Genomic DNA, 22,479 nt, shown 5'->3' on the forward strand with positions numbered 1-22,479 from the left:
ATGTCCGAGTCCCTCACCCTATCTTTAAGGCTGAGCCCAGCCATGCACCCTCCGGAGGACGCTCTTCTCGGCCACTTGTATCCACGATCTCATTCTTTTGGTCACTACCCAGAGCTCATGACCATAGGTGAGGATTGGAGCATAGATGGAGTGGTAAATCGAGGGCTTTGCCTTCTGGCTCAGCTCCTTCTTTACCACGACAGTCCGATGCAACTCCTGCATCACTGCGTATGCCGCAGCAAACCGTCAGTCCATCTCACGCTCCGTTCTACCCTCACTCGGGAACAAGATGCCAAGATACCTGAACTCCTTCACTTGGGGACCGAGCACAATCACCAGCTCATTTCACATTTTCATGTAGCTTATTTACAATGATTTATGTGGTTAAACAAAATAATACCTCAAAGTACAGCACTCATTAGAAGTTCAAATGTTTGTGAGCATCCAAAAAAAAGTTCTTGTTTCACTTTGGCCCTTTGTCGGTTTGGTGTCAGACAATGGGAGACACAGTGAGTCCAGGGGTTCTTCAGCCTGTGAAATAAGGTCAGTACTAGCTTATATGTTTATTTATTTATTTATACAGTATTATTACGATGAACAGAAATTTTAACTTAAAAATCACCACTAAAAATAGCAAAAGTGCAGATGTCCTGATGGTCCTGAAATAAAAAGATGATTTCAAATGATTTAAAATCAAGTTAAAATGAGTTTGAATAAGTTTTATATATGATGTTAATATGGGTGAAGTTTAATTATCTGCATTAACATCTCATTTGACCCCATTGATGGAGGTTGTAATCATCAGGTTGCAACACTGTGTTTACCGCAAGAAATACAGCAAGCAGAGGCCAAAATATTTGTTCAATAAAAATCAGTTCTTGCGGTGGATTTGACAATTGTGAGAGAGGGCGGGGCAATATGTTCACACGTTTGTATCAGCTCTGTGGAAGACTCACCTGCAAAATAGTAACGGCATCTTTGGCAGGACTTTGAAGAGGATCTGAATATTAAGGAAAAAAAAGCAGATCTTGAACACACATGCATGCACGCACACTCAAATCCTAGCGCCATTTATCATAGAATTTATAAGAAGAAATTCAAAATTACTGCCTGTATTTTCTTCACATTTTGGTTTCAAAAGTAATGAAGCATAAAATAACCTTTTGGTTTGGTGTTGTGCAATGGCAGAGTAGCTTTAGCATCATTTTTGTGCATTTTACTGTGCCAGCTTGAAACAAAGATAAAGGGTTAAATAAATCTCAGGCCTCACAATGTTTTGCACTACAAAGAATAATGTTAATATATGTTTGTTTGAATGTATTTGAACTCCATCTTGTGTACACACAGTGTGGTACTTAAATATTCCCTAACATGAGTTATGGTTAATCATAAAGTTTTAGTATTCTGTATGATTTCTTTGGGCTAAATGCACCGTTATTGTGACAGTTTCCACTCCAGACTCTGTTCTCTCTAAAGCTAAATATAAAATCCAGAGATTTAAATATTTGTGAAAGGAGTTTGAACACATCACAAAAAAAGGTTGTTGATCCAACTAAAAAAGACTCCATCATCAAATGAATTTAAGGACCTTTTTGAACAATGCCCCTTTCCGTGTGTCTGATCTCCTTCAGCCTGTTATTTCCTCACATGCTCTCCTCTCTCACAGCACAGGTCTCCTGTGTGTCCACAGAGTTCAACACAAGTCATCAGGCTGCAGAGACTTTTCCTGCCGTGGCCTCTTTCTCAGGGATAACCTGCATGCTGACATCAGACACACGAGGCCTTCAGACCCCAACTTTCAACTCATCTTTTTTATCAACTGTTCAAGTTGTTTGTTCGTTAATTGCTTTAGGCTTTGTAGCTGTTGCCGTTGTCCCTACAGTGAGTCAGTTATTGTGCAATCATTATGTGACTTCCAGAGAATCTTTCTTTGTGCCTGATACCATTATCCTTTCAGTGGGTTGGTTATTGTGCATTTATGAATTTATTGATTTATTTATTAATTCCACTCTCTCACACTCAACCTCTGCCACAAGACCTGTTTCATTTCTTCTATCTGATTGAATGGTGGTGGATGGGTCAAACAAACAGACTTTCAGCTGGGCTGTTTGTGACCTGTGTGACTCCAAAAGTCAAAGCTGTTTTGATGTAAAGTTACATATGATTTGAAGAATTAGTATTCTCGTATTCCTACTTGTTTTTCTCATAAAACTATGACTTCATTCTCATAATGTTGTGACTTTTTTCTCATAATATTACAACTCTATTTTTGAAGTCTAAAAAAGAGTAAAAAAAGTTCCTCAGTGTGGCCCTAAAGCTCCATCATACCTGTCCACACAGCATCTATAAGATGTCTGTGTGTCCAGGAAGGTCTAAAAGACACCGGCTCCAGACGGTCGCTGGCGTTCTTGCTCGCCCACCACAGTTCTCCTCCACACAAAGCACATGAGAGGTTTCACATGGTTACAATCTGTAACCTTACCACTAGATGCCACTAAATCCTGCACACCAGACACACCTGCTCAGACACTGTTTGATATTTATGACAGAGGAGGGATGGTGCAAAAAGAGGCAGGCGTGTCCAATAATTGTCTTTTTGGGTTTAGATGTTTTTAAAGTAAATATGAAATACCACCATTTCAAGTTGCATTTGCCTCAATTAGGCCAAAATAAAAGCCCCTCCCCAGTGTGCAAGAAATTCATTAACATGCCTCCACTGTTATGCAGCTCCTAACTTTTTTGTGAGCGTCAAAGCACCCGCAAAACACCTTCTTTTCTGTATTATAAAGGGAGCATTGACACATCTTTCCTTAATGTTAGGAGAATTCGAACAGCTCTTATCATGGCAGACGCTCAGGTAGCCTACTTCCGGTTCATCTCACTCAGTTAGGAACCTTCTGAAGCAAAAAGAGGTATTGTGATGAAACTACACTGTTCACATGATGGACTACAAAAAACGCACATCCTCCCTGGATTGGTTTTAATGCAGCAAAAAAGGTTATTTTGGAATTGTTTTATTTGTGTTTTCTTTTAAAAACCCTGGTGAAAAATATTACATCATTACCAAGGTGATAATTAAAAATAAAGAGGAATATAGGCTGCCAGTCACAGAAGTAAAATGTGAGATGGTTGCTCACACTCACGCTCCTTTCCCTCATATTTATTGTCGTGAATACTTATATGATTTCATGAAATTAGCCTAATAAATATGAAAATATGTAGGCATACGATGTGTTAGATCCACTACTCTGTACATACGATCATTCTTACGTTTCAAACGTGATGAATTGGAAACATCATTTGTCTTAAAACAATCCCTGGTGTTGTGGTTAATGTGCTGATGCTGATCTTATAGGCTACAGACGTGTATTGTCGCTATATTTTCACTAGAAGCTCTATTAGAGACAACAGTCAGTAGTAAATATTAAATACACATAAAACATGATGAGAAAATAATTATATAAAATATGCATATATATATATATATAAAACAAATAGCATGATATATAATAACAAATGTGTTTTTTTTGATAAATATAGGCCTGTAGTCTGAAGTCAGGGCACAGATGTGACTATAAGCCTGTGTGTATAAAAGCTTAGGAAGCAGCACACAGCTCAGTAAACAGCTCCATGTTCACATGACAGTGTTTTGAAGTTTTTTGGGCAAAAAAACAAGCATGAAACAGTTGATCTCCCAAATAGCGGCCGACGTCGCGCCTCACTTTAAAAGTTGTGGCCGCAAAGAATTGTGGGGCGGATTCTCTCCTTTCCTTTAGTATAGGATGCTCCAGCATTGACGCACCTTTCCTTAATATTAGGAGAATTCGAACAGCTTTTTATCATGGCAGCCGCTCAGGTACTTCCGGTTCATCTCACTCAGTGAGGAACCTTCCCAAGCAAAAAGAGGTATTCGACCGCAGCCTAAGACTCAAATAAGAATCGTGATGAAACTCGCATCCGGAGATCTGAACACAGGCCGCCTCCTCCTCTGCCTCCTGCTAAGAACAAGCTCGCCTTCGCTGTCCGCATCAGAGAGTGAGTACTTTGACTCAAAGGTCAGAGTTCAGCTACATTTGGTTACATTTTGCATTCATCTCTTCAGGAGTTCAGTGAAACGCTGACTGTGGTTACTGGCACAAAATATTCATTTTGGCCCTTGGTTCAAATAAAGACAATATTCTCATTAAGCTGTTTACAATGAACATGAATATTCCCGTTTTACATGCAGCAGTGCATGCTTCGATTAACATTTCGCTTATCACGTCAACATGTGGAAAACTGGAATGGCTGTCACTTGTTTTCCTCTGGTGGTGGACGTATTAGACTGTGCAGATACAGCCTCCCTCTTTCGATACTTCAGCCTCCTTCTTCTTGAAAAGGGCAGCCTTGTGATATTTGTATCCAAAAACCTGTTGATATCCAAGACATGTTTAAAAGTAGCAGTGTTTCTCCTTCTGACCAGAAATGTGGGCTATTTTGGGGGGCATGCATCTCTAACTCTCTCTCATCTCTCAGTTGCTGTAAAAATATAAATAGAGACAAATATTCTGAATGCGCTGTGTACATGTGCAGTGATTGCTGCTAAAACCTGAATTATCTTAGCATATCCCACATGTCTTAATCTGGAAATGCTACATTTTTTAAAAGGTCTTCTTGTAAATATCTGAGAGAAATATCTTTTTTATATGACCAGTATGAAATTCATAATATTGTCATTTTTGGAATATGTAAATGCATCTGATATGCATTTAAAATGAAAATGAAAACCTTTCTCTTGATGTTCAGAGTTTGGATTGTAACAAACTCCAACAAAAAACTTTAGCAAGTTTTTAATCCAAACTGCACCTTTCAACATTAAATGGGCCTGCAGCAAGTTCACAGCAACTTTGTTTTTAATATAAATTCAAGCTAAAATTTAAACAAAAGAAAAATTAAAATAGCTCCCTGAGGTTTCACAGAGTAAAAGTTCCTCCCATGCTGACACATTTTTGCCCTATTTAATTAATTATGTTTCACCAACGGTCATGAAATAAAACACAATTACAGATAATCAGCAAAATGCCAAATATCATCTCTATTAGTAGGCCAGACCGATAATCTGTTGACCCGATAATCTGTAGGACATAAGCAGGAAGACACAAAGATGTTGAGTCAGACGACCTTATACTCTCAGGTAGATCGTTCCAGAGCCTTGGGCCCTTCATTTCAAAAGCTCTGTCCCTTTCACTCTTCAGCCTTGACTTGGGAACAAACCAAAGACCTCTGCTCAAGGATCTCAAACGATGCAAAGCTTCATAAAGAATTTAAAGGTCTGAAACATAATCTGGAGTCAGGCCATGAGGAGCCTTGAAAGTAATCTTTAAATGAATCCTAAACCAAACAAGGAGCCAAAGTCAAGTTTCTACAACTGTTTTGGTGTGAATGTACTGTTCTTGGTTAACAGCATAGCAGCTGAATTTGTTCACAATCTGTTGTTGTTTTAAAGTGTTTTGGTTTAGACAGGAATAATGCAATGCAAGTACAACAGTGTCTGCACGTCTAAAAGTTCAAGTAGATCTTATTTTTGCAAAATGTATTAGGTGATAAAAACATGACTGGACAAGCATAGTGATATGCTGCTCAGAACAAAAAATCCTACCAAACATGACAAGACTTCTTGCAATTGGCTTGTTGTGTTGATACAGGTAACCAGTAGATGGCAGTCTTTGTTCAAGTGAAAGATCACTGAGAGTCCAACATGTAACTTTTAGCAGTGAGATGACTGTGGGCCCAGATTTGTGAGCATGATAACAGTGATGGGGAAAAGATGATGAAAACACATGAAAAAAATTAAAGTGAACATGATGAGGAAAAAAAAACAAAACGTTGTGAAACAAACACATCTCACATGCAAAGCTGTCTTTGCTGACGAGCAGGACATATCCAGAATACAGTGATACAGAGCCTTAACATCCAATAATTTATTGACAACATCAATCACAAGCACACACACAGTTGTCAATCATGATGTCAATTCCTCCTTTTTATAGCATCAAATAACATTTAAAACTTATCAGAAAAATGAACTCAGAGTGACAAGAACTACAGAAACCATCTTTGGGGGAAAATTATTTGACTTTATGAAGGGGGTGGGAGTTATGACCTATACTGCAGCCAACAGGAGACTGAGATATTTTGGCTTCTCTATTGTGGAGCTGTCATGTCGTCTCTCTTTACAAACATTCTGTGTTTTAATCAAATAGAATCAAGTTGAAGAATCTCAGTCAGCATGTAAATTTGTAATTTAAATGCAAAAACTGAAAAACAGTATTGTCAATAATCAGAGCATTCTATTGCAAAAGAGAAATAGGATTGAAAGGAAATTTTGAACATTTTGCTGTGTATGTGTTTTGTTTAGTAGTTTAGATATTGTTAATAATGAATGATGTAACGATACATGATACAGCTCCATTTCAGCTGCGAGACAGAGTCTCTTAGCACCCTTTAAAGCATTTTGTTGTTGTTTTTTAATTGGTGTACTTAAGAGATCAATGAAAAATACATTTCACACCTTTAGGTGTTCTTACAAGCTGTGGGGAAAGGTCATTATTTAAAGTATAAATCTGTTCATTTACTTTACTTTTATTATTGTCGACAATTTCCTTGACCAGACCAAAACTAGCAGCTCTGAATGTAACACACTCACAAGTGTTATCTGTGCATTCAAAGCTTATTTCTCTGTGGTATAGACCTCCATTGTTGTCCAAAAACTATGAAAACAGAAGTGAACCTCACAGTGAGACATGTTCCTCTGTTACCATGAGCACACACACACACACACACACACACACACACACACACACACACACACACACACACACACACACACTATATTTTATATGATCTCAACCCCACATACATTGTCCTGCTGGGAAAATACTCACTAGAGTACCAGATCCACAGCTGAAAAAAGTCATCAGTAAATACACTATTTACTGCTGTTTTGAGTTACACTGGTGAAAACTACAACATGTATTTTTGACCCCTTTAAAAGAAAATTAGACATTGTCATGGGAACCAAAAGAACATCATAGAGAGGTCTTAAAGAATTTAGTGTTATTTATGTTTCAACCTTTTCATGTGACTTGTTGAGAAAACAAGTATTGAAGTGTTTTTATTGATGGACAGTTAGCAAACATTTAGTCAAATACTGTAATTCAGTGCCATTTTGAGGAACTTGTGCTTTACTCATGCATTCATTTATTATACTTATTATACCAATAATACAAATAAAATGTAATCAGCATATGAATAATACATTGTTATGGATAAAGATTAGACTGCATTAATACCTTCTACCCAGATCTATAAACCATTTAACAAAAAAACAGCCTACAATATAATACAAATTCTTCCTTAAAGTAATGTACATATGAATGCATCTTTAATTCTAATCATATAATATACAGCAGGCCTATATGATTCTGACAGATTCTGGATAATGTTTACTTTTACATTTTGCAAGTTAAATATCTGAGGACTTTTTGAGCATAGCGTTAGTTCAGGCAGGCCACGGTGTCAAGCGTTGCTTCTGTTGATATCAGCTGATCATCATGTAAGCATCATCAGCTGATAGCCAGCTGATTTGCCTCTTAGCATCTGATTCACTTAACTCACTTGTTTCACCTTATTTAAGCTGCTCTAGCCCGCCTGCTCTTCCCTGTTCCCTCTGCATGCCGCTTTTGCGCCCTCCTCCTCTCCACCTCCTCCTGTGTGCCGTTCTGACTTGATCTATGATGTTGTGTCATTGGTGCCTGCTCTGTGGGTTTTTTTGATCTTTTCTTTTTGCCGCTGCTGCCCTGCCTCAGGAATGTGTGCTGTCCTGTTTAGCACTTTCCACGTAAGCACGTGGAAGGGCAGGGGGTCCCCAGAACAGAGCCATACCACCAAATACTAATAACTGCAATAAGCTAAATCTAAAAGCTCCTGAGAAGTGTTTTTCTTGACTAAAGGGGTCCTGACTCAACGATTATTACTGTAGGTCCAAATGTAACTTTTAGGAGTTGGATACAGTGACCCTCGGGGTCAAAACATGAAAAAAAAAACAATTCAGAAAACTCTACAAAATTTTACAAACACAAGATTTCATAAAACACATAATATATTTTTTACTCTGTGTTTTTTGAAATGCTGTCATGTTTTGTTAAATGTTAATGTTACTTTTGTAAATGTTTTTTCCAACAATTTGTGCTTTCCAAAAAAAAAAAAATTGTTTTCTGAAATGTTGTAGTGTTTTCTGAAATAGGTTATTCTGAAATGTTGTGTTTTGACCACCAGGGCTGCTGTAGTTTGATGAATATGAGCAATGATTTGTCAGCCTGATAGCAGTAATGGGTATAAGATGATGGAAAACCTCAAAGTGAAGTTTCTTTAGCATAAAGTCTGAAGCAAACACATTTCACATGCAAAGCTGTCTTTATTTTTCAAGCAGGAAATGTGGAGAATAAAGTGATACAGAGCCTTAATATTCAATCACTGATTAAAATCATTGTTGAAGAACAGCCACTCCATAATCTGATTGATTTCACCCACATTAAGTTCAACATTGGAGCCAATATCCAACTGATACTTTTTCATATTACCTTTGGTATTACTGAAACATGATTCATCACTTTTTTTTGTATATTGCAAAGAAAGAAAGAAAGCTAATGCAGAAAAAAGTTTAAGGAGGCCATCACCAAAATACTTTTCCAGCATCGCTGGCTTTGCTTTCTGCTTCAGAGAGTGTTGAGAATTCTCAGCTCTGCTGCCATGAAGGCGGCTTTGTCAGGCTTCACTTGTAGAAACACAGGAACTCAACACGGCCATTATTGCCTTCGTTGAGATTTCTCTCGATGACATTCAGACCAGCTTTGCGGTAATCTGCCACCAAATTTGGGTTGAGAAGCAGAGTGAGGGTCTTGATGGGCCTGACGGTTCCCCGCTTGTACCACAGGGTCACTTTGTTGCCTCCGGTCCCCTCATTGAGGTTAACATTCACCGACTGGTAACCTTTGGCCTGAAGGGACTCAAAGTCGTCTTTACTGGTGGAGACGGCCAGATCATTGAGGGCCTCAGTGGACTCGGTGGACGGCAGGTACCAGATGTAGACATGGTCTGCTCCTGGAGCACCCCTGTTGGTGTCTTCATCCACACGGATGAAACCTTGCTTGAAGTAGTCGGCGCCTGATCCGTGAGGAATCGGTGGCATCGACCGCACTGATGTAGGTTTGTTCCTGTCTCTTCAGCCAGATGTGGATCCAGTCCCCAGTAGGTCCACGGTTCAGATCACAGGCCACTCTCTCATAACCAAATTTAAACTTGCTGGCTTCATTGTCTGGATCTGTAGTGACATCAATGTCCACGATGGGACTGTGGTACTTCCCGGACCCCCTGAAGTACCAAAGGTAGAGGGGATAACGGGCCGCTCCTGCATTGAGATTTCTCTCGATCTTTGTGTACTTTGCTTTTCTCAATCCAGCAGACGTCTCCTCGTCGAATGAGACTTGAACCCTGGTGATTGCGCCCAGGCCAGAATCTTCTTTGACCCAAAGGTAGATGGGAGATCCTCCACCTCCATTGTTCAGATTCACATTGATCATTGTGAACCCTTGAGCTTGGAGATTATCCTCATCGGTTTGATTAATGGACACATCAATTTCTGAGATAGGCATTGTGGGTAACTGCATTAAAGAGAGAAGACAAATCATGAGTAAACGGCTGCATGACTGTGCCTTTTCAGGTGAGCTCCAATATAATCAGTTATATAATCATTATAATGTTATTATCATTACATCAGTGGTGAAATATGGATCACCATAATAACATCAGAAGTAAACCATATTTTCAATGTGTTGCATACTGCTCCAGTTACACTAATTACACTGGATATAATCGATTGAGATCTGAAAGAGAATAATTTCTGCTATAATGCTAGAAGACAACAAATGATTGAACTCTTACGTGTCTGCTGACAGTTGATGATCGGCAGTAAGAAGTCGAGTGATCTGATGAATTCGGTTGTACTTACCACAAGTCAGCTGCCTTTTTATAGAGAAATGAGATGATGTAACTCACCTCACTTCTTTCCCCCCAAGTTCCAATGAAGTGTTTTCATCAGTTCAGTGTAAATTAAACTTGCTGGTAAAAAAGATAACAGGGGGTTTGGGGGGCCTCTGCCAGAAAGCTTTCAGTCAATCACTAGTTTTCCTCCATTCTGGTAATTTTTATGCACTAATTCATGATGTGAACCTATTACATTTTGTCAAAAATAAAAATCCTCTTTGGTTTTGGTGACAGCAGTATTTCATTTACCTGCATGCTATACTCAGATCCTAGAGCTCCAGTCAGGGTTAATGAGCATACCTCTGAGCCCTTAACTTTAGAAAGCAACATGCAAAGGCTGTCCATCATCACTCGTTCTCTTTGCCATCTGTATTGAGCCACTAGCACAAATAATCAGGGACAACACCCGGGATAAAGGCAGGTGACACAAAATATTGCTGTGTGCAGACGATGCACTGGACTTTCTCTTTCTTTCCTTCCTCGTCCTTCTTGAAATGGTCAGTGCTGCCATATTTGTGCATATCCACAAAGCTGTTGTTATCTAAGTCTTTCATAGAGTTTAAAATTAGATGTGTTTGTCCATCCAGCCAGAATTGCAGGATTGTCTTTTGCAGGCATCTCCAGAGCACAACTTTGCAAACTGTTATATTAATAATTTAATGTTATTTAAAAGGGACACAGCATATTAATGAACATCAGTATAAAATATACATTTAAATATGTCAGAGGAAGGATGGCTAATTTACATCCATGGTCCAGGTAACAGAGGACAGTAATATCAAGAAAGACAGAAAAAGACAAAGAAAGATATAAAAAAAATTATAACCATTCATATAGAGGACAAAAGTGCAGCAACAGTAGCAACGTAAACTGTACAGTATCAAGAGCCTTATTTATGTGCAAGGTGAAACATTCAACATGTGTTGGTTTTGCGCATGTTTCATGGAGCACTGGATAAAAGGGCAAGGAGCTTTATTGTGAGCAAATTGGTTTGTCAACAACGTATCCATCACATTTTTATCTATTGCTTTTTATTTTCCTGCTTTGGGTTTCAGTTTACTGTGCCCCCCCTCACCTCTTGTGCTGCTTTTCCTCATTTGTTCATCGACACACCTGTCCTGCATCAGCCTCCTCAGTCCTTCCTGCTCCTCTGCTCCTCTCAGCCAATCAGCTCCCTGCCTGCTCCTCTGTCCAATCACCTTATTCTCCTCAGCTGAGCCTCTCTGCCTTTTTTCTCCAGCTGCACTTCATCCCCTCGTCAGTCTACTTTGTATTTAAGTCCAGGGTTTCACTTCAGTCTTTGTTGCATATTAGATTTGGCTGTGTGATTTTCTGTTTGCTGTTTCTTAGTCTGATCTAGATTTCAGAATTATCTGTGTGAGTCCCAGTTGTCTGCCGTCACTCCCAAATTATGCAGGTTTTGAGTGGGCAGCAGAGAAAATAGGCCCAATACTTTGCATTATCAGGGGAAAGAACTTTTCTGGAGAACCTCCCTCTTTATCAGCATTGAGATGTAGGAAGTTTTCTACTGTTTTAACCCTTATAGTGTTGAGGCAGTCGAGCCTATAACCTGAAAGATTTGATAAGATCAAATAAAACTTAATTAATCCCACACCAGGAAACTCACACGTTACAGCAGCTCAAGAGTCAGAATCTATAGAAAAATGCAAAAAGTGATTGAGTGCTAAAAAACAATAAAACATTACAAGAAATATAGATTAGATCAAACAAAAAAATAACAATTTAAAATCTATACACAGGTTTCAGTAATCAGCAGTGGAAGAATGCAGTTCCTTCACTTGAACAAAGTACTAATTCAAAACTGTGAAAATACTCTGTTAGAAGTAAAAGTCTTACTGAAGTAAAAGGATAGTGAGAAAAAATTACTTCAAGTATTAAAAGTTACTTTTGCAAAAGTACCTTATGCAAGAATTAGAAAATGCCTTAAATGTTTATTGAAATAGTTGAGAATTCATTTTCTGTCAGTTTGCTACCTGCGTAAACTGTTTGGTGAGTTAATTTTTAACATAACACATCATATTTAATTAAAAAAAACCTACGTATGACATACAGAATAAAATACGAGGTATGTTATGAATACAGTGAATGCACAGTGGACAAGATGTATAGATGGTAGTATGAATGTGAAAACAGGTGATACAGACACGAGTATAAAAAGTTAGGGTATGTGAGCATCGTCAGTACAACAATGTTGTACGGTAATATAATTCTCAGGACCCTCAAAATATTTATTGATATTTTCTAAAAGAAAACAAAAAGAGGCAGAGTTGTCTTTTAAATCCTTCTTTATTTAGTATAAATATACAAAGAAAACACATGTTGCCCAGACGAGCTGAGACGGTACCCAGCGTAATACAAAATAAACCTATTTAACCGCCTACAACTTCAACAAGAATTATGCAGTAGGCCTCTGTATTACATACAGCATCGTAGTCTGAAGTAAGTGATTCCCAAATACAGCCTCTGATTAATAATTTTGCTGCTGAACACATGTAATCCCATGAAAGGTTTTGGTCAGTTCGGTGGAAGTCACGCCTCTGCTCTGAATTATAGAGATAACAGTGTGATTATCAGGAGGCAAAAACAACAGAATTCAGACACACACACACACACACACACACACACACACACACACACACAGAGTTTTATATCAAGTCAATCAGTTGTTACAGAATTTCAAAAAAATACTTTCCTTATTGCTGCATGAATTTTCTTCACATTCTGGCTTTAAAACTAATGAAACATCATTTAAATGTTTTTTTGATGGCTTAAACATTAATTTTGTGCCTTTGAGTGTGTTGGGTTGAAACAAGGCATCGGTTTACAAAAAAGACCTTACACTTCAGAAATGTATATTAAACAAAGAATAATGCTGTTACATTTCCCCCTTTTTCATTCATTTAAACACAAAAATAAAGAATTAATCAAACAAATAATGTGCACTATCGTGTGCACACACAGTTTTACTAAATAGTTTCATTTATGTGGAAATGTGGGGCACGAAACGGGCTGTCTGGGGCTTTCTGCCAAAACACTGTGAGAGTTAAACACTTAACTTCCTGCATACTGCTGGATTTAATGCACCAATTTATTGTGTTGATGTCTACATATTGAGGAGGCCATGTACCCTGCATCACCCCCGAAATCTACACCTTTGACATTGTCTAATAATCTTTGACCAGTCATAAAAATCTGTCCTTTATGGGTTAGCTGACAGGACGACTCTGACTATGACCAGAGAGATATAAGTGTAAAGGCACTTCCAATTACAACACATATATATAACACAAGCATAATTTCATCAGATTATTTCTCTAAATGAAATTTGAGAAGGTTTTCCTGTTCAGGATGAGCCTCTCAATGTTTATGTCAAATATTTAAGTGATTTCACTGAAGAAAAATTTAATGGGAAAGTCACCTCAAATGACATCACTCATAATGCCCTCATATTTATCATAATCTCCCTTTGATTTTATCAGCTTGGGCACAATGACAACAGTATGAGGCAGTCTGTTGTAAGAGTTCATGTTATACTCTGTTTGAATATGAGCTGTTATAAATCAGCAGGTTAATCTGTAAATGATGCTGGTTTTTATAGTATTGTTTCATGTGTCCCCTTTTCAGCTTTGAGCAGCTGCCCTTTAAAGGTCTCTGTACAGCCCTGATCAATATATAAATGATGATGTAGTGTTACAGATAAAGATAAGACTTTACTGATCCCTTGCTACTTGGCAGTATAAAAAACTGCAAAACAATATAAAACTACATTAAAGGGATATATATGTATAAATGAATCAATAATTAAAATATAATCAGATAATATATTATTCTGAATTGGGCCATCCTGTATGAAGTATGCTTTGTAATTTAAATATATTTTGATACTAGTACTGTTGTACTTTTCTTCTGAGTAACTTAAGCACTTTGATAAATATGGGCGCTGATTTGTTGGCATGACAGTGATGGGAATAAGATGATGAAAACACTAAAATACTACAGTGAAGTTTCTATTGTGTAAAGACTGAAGCAAACACATTTCGCATGCAAAGTTGTCTTTATTGAAAAGCAGGAAACACTCAGAAGAAAGTGATACAGAGTCTTAATAATCAATCATTCATTAACATCATTGTTGAAAAACAGCCATTTGAAATTATTTGATTTCATTAACATGTTTAACAATAAATCCCATTCACCATTGATACTTTCTGATATTCCCAGTAGTATTACTGTACTATGATTAATCACTTTGTTTAATGTATTGAAGAAAAAGAAACAAAAGGTAAAGAGTCCATCACCAAAGCGATTTGACAACGTTGTTGGATTTGCTTTGTGCTTCAGAGAGTGTTGATAATTCTCAGCTCTGCTGCCATGAAGACGGCTTTCTCAGGCTTTACTTGAAACACAGGAACTCAGGGAAGCCTGAATTGCCTTGGTTGAGATTTCTTTCGATAACATTGAGACCAGCTTTGAGGTAATCTTTCATCAAAGCTTGGTTGAGAAGCAGAGTGAGGGTCTTGATGGGGGCGCCGCCTCCTTGCTTGAACCACAGGGTCACCTTGCTGCCTCCGGTCCCCTCGTTGAGGTTAACATTCACCGACTGGTAACCAACCGTCTGATAGTGCTCAAAGTCGTTGTTGGTGGTGGAGACAGCCAGATCAGTGATGGCACCCTCTTTGTCGGTGGACGGCAGGTACCAGATGAAGACTGGGTCCACTCCTGCAACACCCCTGTTGGTGTTTTCATCCACACGGATGTAACCTTCCTCGAAGAGGTCGGCGTCTGATCCGCATTTAATCGGTGGCAAAAACTTCAGTGATGTAGGTTTTTTGCTTTCTCTTCAGCCAGATGTGGATCCAGTCCCCAGTAGGTCCACGGTTCAGATCACAGGACACTCTCTCATAACCAAATTTAAACTTGCTGGCTTCATTGTCTGGATCTGTAGTGACATTAATTCTGTCTATGGGACTGTGGTTCTCCCTCCCTCTGAAGTACCAAAGGTAGAGGGAACCACGGGTGACCGATCCTGCGTTGAGATTTCTCTCGACCCTTGTGAAACCTGCTCTTCTCAATCCATCAGCCATCTCATCATTGAATGAGACTTGAATCCTGGTGATTGCGCCCAGGCCAGAATCTTCTTTGTACCAAAGGAGGACGCGATTTCCTCCACCTCCTTTGTTCAGATTCACATTGATCATTATGAACCCTTTTGCTTGGAGATTATCCTCATCGGTTTGATTAATGGACACATCAATTTCTGAGATAGGCATTGTGGGTAACTGTATTAAAGAGAGAAGACAAATCATGAGTAAACGGCTGCATGACTGTGCCTTTTCAGGTGAGCTCCAATATAATTATGATTCATTATTTAATCAGTTGTCACACCAATGACAGACCACCAGAATGACATACAGAGTAAATTATATTTTGAATGTATAATACTGCACCAAAAACACTATTTACTCTGAATATAATTAATTCAGATGTGAAATAGACACAGGTACAGTTTCCTGCAAGAAAACTATAAATTCTTGAACACTTACGTGTCTGCTGACAGTCAGTGATCGTCAGTAAGAAGTCGAGTGATCTGCTGATGCCGGTCGTGCTTACCACAGGTAAGCTGCCTTTAAATAGAGAACTGAGATGCTGTAGCTCCTTGCACAATCACTGTCTCTGAGGAGTCATATTCCAAAGAATTTTGTTATTCCGATTAACTCGTCAATTCAGACGAATGTGCTGATGGCCTTCGATTACATTTTCTCACAAACAGCTTATTTGGCTCTTGGCCCATGTGTGCTTCTTATGTCCATGGCTCATTTCCACATCGCTTTTCAGAAAGGTGGGGAGAGGAGTTTTCAGATGCACTTTGACAATAAAACAAGCAACTCAATACTTCAATATGTGATAATACCACAGTTTCAAAGGAGTAGATTTGTAGTACAAGACTTTTATTTTGATAAAATCATAGATATTTACATCATAAATGGACAAAATAGGCAAAATAACCAATTATATATGGTGTGTCAGATAACTGACTTCACTTAAGTTTCCTGGTTTGGTTTTCATTATAACAGTGACTCTCTCTTTGTCTGCTGGTAGTATGGTTACTTTTTTTCCAACCTCTAAAAATTTTTTAGACATGATTGAATTATGATAAAATGTAGAGCCCGAATAACCAGTTAGTAGCAAAATGTCTGTACAGAATGGAATATAAGGTTAAAGACATCTTTGTATATCTGTACTGACCTCACATGTAACTACACTGATAGACAACTAAAACACGATAATCATGTGACGCTGCATTAACAACAAGAAATACAGCGAGCAGAGGCTGAAATATCTGTAATACATGCATCTTCGTATGGATAAAACCCACGTAAATAATACCAGTAAGGGTAAGATAAAAATAAGGATAAAAATGAAATGCACGAAATGCATAACATAAGATGGAAATAAAACCCACTGAGACTATATTAGTAAAACATAAGGCTAAAAATAGAGTGTATAAAACACATTAAATAAGGGAAATTCAACATTTAAAAAAAAGCTTTGTACATGTTCTGTTTTAACCCATGAAAGACAAAAGTATTTCTTGAAATGAGATGCCAGGATACAAACATACAATACTACAGAAATTTAATTTAGTCATTTATCTTGAACATGTAAATTCAGCTTCATTCTCACTCTGAAACGAAAAAGTCAAAGCTGTGTGGACAAAAAGTCAGTGATGTTTGAACGTATTAGTACTTATATGTTGAGAACGTATGTTGATGTACAAACATCACTCAGGTTGATGATGCGTTACATATCTATTATGAACCAAATCATGATATTTTTGTAAAATTAACTTTCACAGATAGAAACCCAGAACGTAAACGGTTTTGTTGTAATCCTGCGTTAAACACTTTAACTACAAGAAATAGAGCGAGCAGAGGCTGAAATATTTGTTGTCTACAAATCCGCTCTGTGCCAGGTTTAACAGGCGAGAGAGGGCAGGGGATGTTTTCATATGTTTCTTTCACTTCTGTGGAAGTCACACCTGCACGATAATAACTGTTTTGTCACGACTTGACTTTGAGAAAGAGCAGCCTGTTTTCTTTCCAAGGTTGTCAAAAACGGCAGCTTTGTCACACCCCTGGCTAGTGATATGAACGCCAAAGGCAGCCTTTTGGCATCTGTTTGAAGCTGCTGGGAGCGGTGGTGGATGGCTCAAACAAACAGACTTATATGTAACTTTTTTAAAGTTACATATAATTTGAGGTAGTTGTATTGTGTTGTATATAAAACTGGGATAGTTGTCCATATCGTAACAAATGTATCTAAAATTTGGAAATTCGTTCATGTAGAATGTGAATGTATATATGGGAGTAGAAATGATTAAGTGTGTATTCCTCCTACTTCTTTTTGAACATGTGATATTTAAGCGGCATGAGTATTTGTTTTTTGATGTATAGGTTTTGTATAGGCCTTCTTTTTTATGATCTGTCTGTTTTTGTTCATTGCACTTTACCGTTTTTTTGCCTTTATTAGATAGGACAGATCAACAGTGTGAAAGGGGGGAAGACAGGGGATGTCATGCAGCAAACGGCCTCGAGCTGGACTCGAATCCGCGGCGTCAAGGACAGTGCCATTATTCATGGGGTGCATGCTTTATCCACTAAGCCACCCGATGCACCTCCTTTGTTTGTTTTACATGTTTAAAATAAAGAGTCATTCATTTCATATTTATGACACATTACATGCTTATTTTAACCCAGAGCATGTTTTTTTCTAAACCTAACCAAGTTTGGTTGTCTAAATCTAACCACAACTGTCTGACAGCTTTAACCAGCCTTCAGTGTCAGTGTCGAACTACGTGACAAAGAAGAATATTTGATATCCTGGGATGAGAATCCGTTGGAACCACAGACTGTATCTAAAGATGGGTGCTGCATCTCAAATAACCACAACTGTACAAAAATCAAGCTAAAATATCCAGCTGCTCACATCTCACGCCATTTGGATGCAGAGTCTGCCACATGGAGACTTTTCCTGACGTGGCCCCTTCCTCTGGAATAACCTCCATGCTGACATGAAATACTTGAGGCCTTCAAATCTCAACTCAAAACTCTTGTAGCTGTTGGCTTCCGGCAGGTCGGTTATTGTGCAATCACTACGTGTGAGGAGGAATTTTTCTTCATCAAGGTACTGATGCAACCCGGTTTATGTTTTGATTACCGTGTGAAGCTCACCCTCTGGATTTCTGACACAACAAGGTACAAAGTAAAAATTAAAGTTGACCCTAAATCCTGCTGCATCTTTTGGCGTCGAAGGAGGAGTCGAGGAGTCTCACAGCCTGGGGAGAGAAGCTGCTTGGTACTCTGGTGGTTTGGCAGCGGATACGTCAACATCTGTATCACCCACCACCGAAGCTATTTCTGCCCATTTGTGGATTTTACATCTATGACTCATTTTCAGGTGAAAACAATACGATGGGTGCAGCCACCCCAAATCTGTCACCAGATAGGTGTGGGTAGAGGAGTTTTCACATGCTGTTCAATGATAAGCCTTATGGGTTACATGAAGCCTATGGTTATCATGCTGAGCTGATCAGTCTCACTAAAATGAAGAATTGGATGATAATCAAACTCCATACCTTAAAAAAAAGTGTAAACAAGTCCATCCATCCATCCATCCATCCATCCATCCATCCATCCATCAGTTTTCGTTCGCTTATCCGAGATTATCCTGGATGTCCGAGTTCCTCACCCTATCTTTGAGGCTGAGCCCAGCCATGCACCCTCCGGAGGAAGCTCTTCTTGGCCACTTGTATCCACAATCTCATTCTTTTGGTCACTACCCAGAGCTCATGACCATAGGTGAGGATTGGAGCATAGATGGAGTGGTAAATCGAGGGCTTTGCCTTCTGGCTCAGCTCCTTCTTTACCACGACAGTCCGATGCAACTCCCGCATCACTGCGTATTGCCGCAGCAAACCGTCTGTCCATCTCACGCTCCGTTCTACCCTCACTCGTGAACAAGACGCCAAGATACCTGAACTCCTTCACTTGGGGACCGAGCACAATCACCAGGGGCCTCATGTACAAAGACTTGCGTGGATTTCCTACTGAAACATGGCGTACGCTCAAATCCAGAAAACGTCGTACGCACAAAAAAATCCTGATGTATGAATCTGTGCACACGCATGAATCCAAGCACATTCCCTTTGTACATCCCAATCAGCGTGGAATTGAGCGCATATGTTGGAGTACCCGACCACTCCCTGTCCACGCCCCCATTTAAATACGCAAATCATATTTAAATAAGCCCTGCACCTGAGATTCCCCTCTCTGCACGATCAGAAAATAAGAAACAAAAGATGAGTAAGACGGGATTTTAAGCTCCCATTCATTAAGTTCATACACTTACAAGGATCACACACTATTGTTGCAAATTAGTGCAGAAGTGCACCGGGGAGAAGGTGAGGCTGATAAGTCTTTAGGCACACTTTACGCACGGGGTTATTAACATGAGTACGTTGCGCACAGTGACAAACAGGGGCTTGTTAGAAAGATCTGAAACTGTAGTTTAACCAGCAAAACACAGCAAGTCACTAACTCTAACCGCTGACTAGTAATGATGTGGTGAAGACGGGATATGATTTGGGGGCGCACATGCTCAATGCGCATCACAGGGACTAATATTAGGACAATTACACGACAAATTTACTTACCAAGAAGCCACCCATCGCGCACAGTGCCAGCTTGTAGTCTGTTCCCAACCATGCTGTTACTCAGAATGCGTGAATCGTGCGTTGAACCAGGCCACCTCGCCACAATGTTGGTTAACTGCATTTGCGCATCACATATGATCTGTACATTGATGGAATGAAAGTGTTTCCTGTTCACGTATACAAATTCATCATGTGACGGTGCTTTTATAGCAATGTGTGTGCAGTCGATAGCTCCGATTACATTAGGGAAACCGGCTCTCGCTGCAAATTGCGCTTTAATGTTGACCTGTTCAGCTGCATGGTATGGGAATTTGATATATCTGGCTGACATGCGGATAATTCCGTCCCACACGGCTGGCATGGCTCGGCTGAGGGTCGACTGGCACGGTCCCGATCAGTCGGCCAGCTCCCTCTGAAATGCCCCGGTTGCCAGGAACCCCAGTGTGGTCAGCACCTGTATGGGCACAGGCAGCGCATGGCTCCTGGCTGTGTTGCGCTCCAAGGCTAGCCGCAGCTCTGCGCACAGTTCCACGAGGATTGCCCTCGGGAACCTAAAGCGGCTGATGAGCCAGTCGTCATCGTGTGCCAGTACATCGTCTCTGTCTCGAAACACATGCTCTCTTCTAATTGCACCATTTGCAATGTCCTCTAATGCTGCTAAAGCTGCCATTGTTTTCAGCGGTACTTTTTGCACCACTTTGCGCACACTTTTATATCCACTCATGTTTCCCAGGATCACCTCTAAGTGTCGCCAAAGTATCAACGGCTGTAGAAACGTGCGTACGCCAGCTATGAAGTTGGCGTGAGGCACCGCACATTTCCATGGTCATTTCACTCTTGATACATCTGAACTTTGCCGTGAGAAAGAGTGTACGCCACGTTTTTGTGCGTACGCACCCTTTGTACATGAGGCCCCAGCTCATTTCACATTTTCATGTAGCTTACATACAATGATTTATGTGGTTAAACAAAATAATACCTCAAAGTACAGCACTCATTAGAAGTTCAAATGTTTGTGAGCATCCAAAAAAAAGTTCTTGTTTCACTTTGGCCCTTTGTCGGTTTGGTGTCAGACAATGGGAGACACAGTGAGTCCAGGGGTTCTTCAGCCTGTGAAATAAGGTCAATACTAGCTTATGTGTTTATTTATTTATTTATACAGTATTATTACGATGAACAGAAATTTTAACTTAAAAATCACCACTAAAAATAGCAAAAGTGCAGATGTCCTGATGGTCCTGAAATAAAAAGATGATTTCAAATGATTTAAAATCAAGTTAAAATGAGTTTGAATAAGTTTTATATATGATGTTATTAGGGGTGAAGTTTAATTATCTGCATTAACATCTCATCTGACCCCACTGATGGAGGTTGTAATCATCAGGTTTCAACACTGTGTTTACCGCAAGAAATACAGCAAGCAGAGGCCAAAATATTTGTTCAATAAAAATCAGTTCTTGCGGTGGATTTGACAATTGTGAGAGAGGGCGGGGCAATATGTTCACACGTTTGTATCAGCTCTGTGGAAGACTCACCTGCACAATAGTAATGGCATCTTTGGCAGGACTTTGAAGAGGATCTGAATATTAAGGAAAAAAAGCAGATCTTGAACACACATGCATGCATGCACACTCAAATCCTAGCGCCATTTATCATAGAATTTATGAGAAGAAATTCAAAATGACTGCCTGTATTTTCTTCACATTTTGGTTTCAAAAGTAATGAAGCATAAAATAACCTTTTGGTTTGGTGTTGTGCAATGGCAGAGTAGCTTTAGCATCATTTTTGTGCATTTTACTGTGCCAGCTTGAAACAAAGATAAAGGGTTAAATAAATGTCAAGCCTCACAATGTTTTGCACGACAAAGAATAATGTTAATATATGATTGTTTGAATGTATTTGAACTCCAGCTTGTGTACACACAGTATGGTACTTAAATATTCCCTAACATGAGTTATGGTCAATCATAAAGTTTTAGTATTCTGTATGATTTCTTTGGGCTAAATGCACCTTTATTGTGACGGTTTCCACTCCAGACTCTGTTCTCTCTAAAGCTAAATATAAAATCCAGAGATTTAAATATTTGTGAAAGGAGTTTGAACACATCACAAAAAAAGGTTGTTGATCCAAGTAAAAAAGAAGTTAAAGACGCCATCATCAAATGAATTTAAGGACCTTTTTGAACAATGCCCCTTTCCTTCAGCCTGTTATTTCCTCACATGCTCTCCTCTCTCACAGCACAGGTCTCCTGTGTGTCCACAGAGTTCAACACAAGTCATCAGGCTGCAGAGACTTTTCCTGCCGTGGCCTCTTTCTCAGGGATAACCTGCATGCTGACATCAGACACACGAGGCCTTTAAACCCCAACTTTAAACTGATCTTTTTTATCAACTGTTCAAGTTGTTTGTTCGTTAATTGCTTCAGGCTTTGTAGCTGTTGTTGTTGTCCCTACAGCGAGTCAGTTATTGTGCAATCATTATGTGACTTCCAGAGAATCTTTCTTTGTGCCTGATACCATTATCCTTTCAGTGGGTTGGTTATTGTGCATTTATGAATTTATTGATTTAATTATTAATTCCACTCTCTCACACTCAACCTCTGCCACAAGACCTGTTTCATTTCTTCTATCTGATTGAATGGTGGTGGATGGGTCAAACAAACAGACT

At 39.2% G+C, this 22,479-nt stretch overlaps 1 protein-coding gene and 2 pseudogenes across 2 annotated transcripts in view; 1 reads left to right on the forward strand and 2 right to left on the reverse strand.

Annotated features, from left to right (window-relative positions):
- rpl7l1 (ribosomal protein L7-like 1) overlaps nt 1-22,479 on the forward strand; it is a 27,021-nt gene continuing 4,542 nt past the window's right edge. Inside the window, exons 1-2 of the mRNA XM_088089753.1 lie at nt 1-127; nt 3,927-4,035. Of these exons, the coding sequence (XP_087945879.1) occupies nt 1-127; nt 3,927-4,035 (236 nt within the window). The remainder of the gene's footprint in view (nt 128-3,926; nt 4,036-22,479) is intronic.
- Nucleotides 8,731-9,692, reverse strand: LOC148186930 (uncharacterized; annotated as a pseudogene).
- On the reverse strand, nt 14,140-15,703 carry LOC148186931 (uncharacterized; annotated as a pseudogene). Its single transcript, XR_015779145.1, has 2 exons — nt 15,645-15,703; nt 14,140-15,380 (listed from the first exon to the last, which is right to left on the reverse strand). The product of XR_015779145.1 is annotated as an uncharacterized LOC148186931 (transcript).

This window comes from Plectropomus leopardus, chromosome 16, assembly GCF_026936395.1.
Source record: "Plectropomus leopardus strain MGB_pleo_1.0 chromosome 16, ASM2693639v1, whole genome shotgun sequence".
Lineage (NCBI taxonomy): Eukaryota > Metazoa > Chordata > Actinopteri > Perciformes > Serranidae > Plectropomus > Plectropomus leopardus.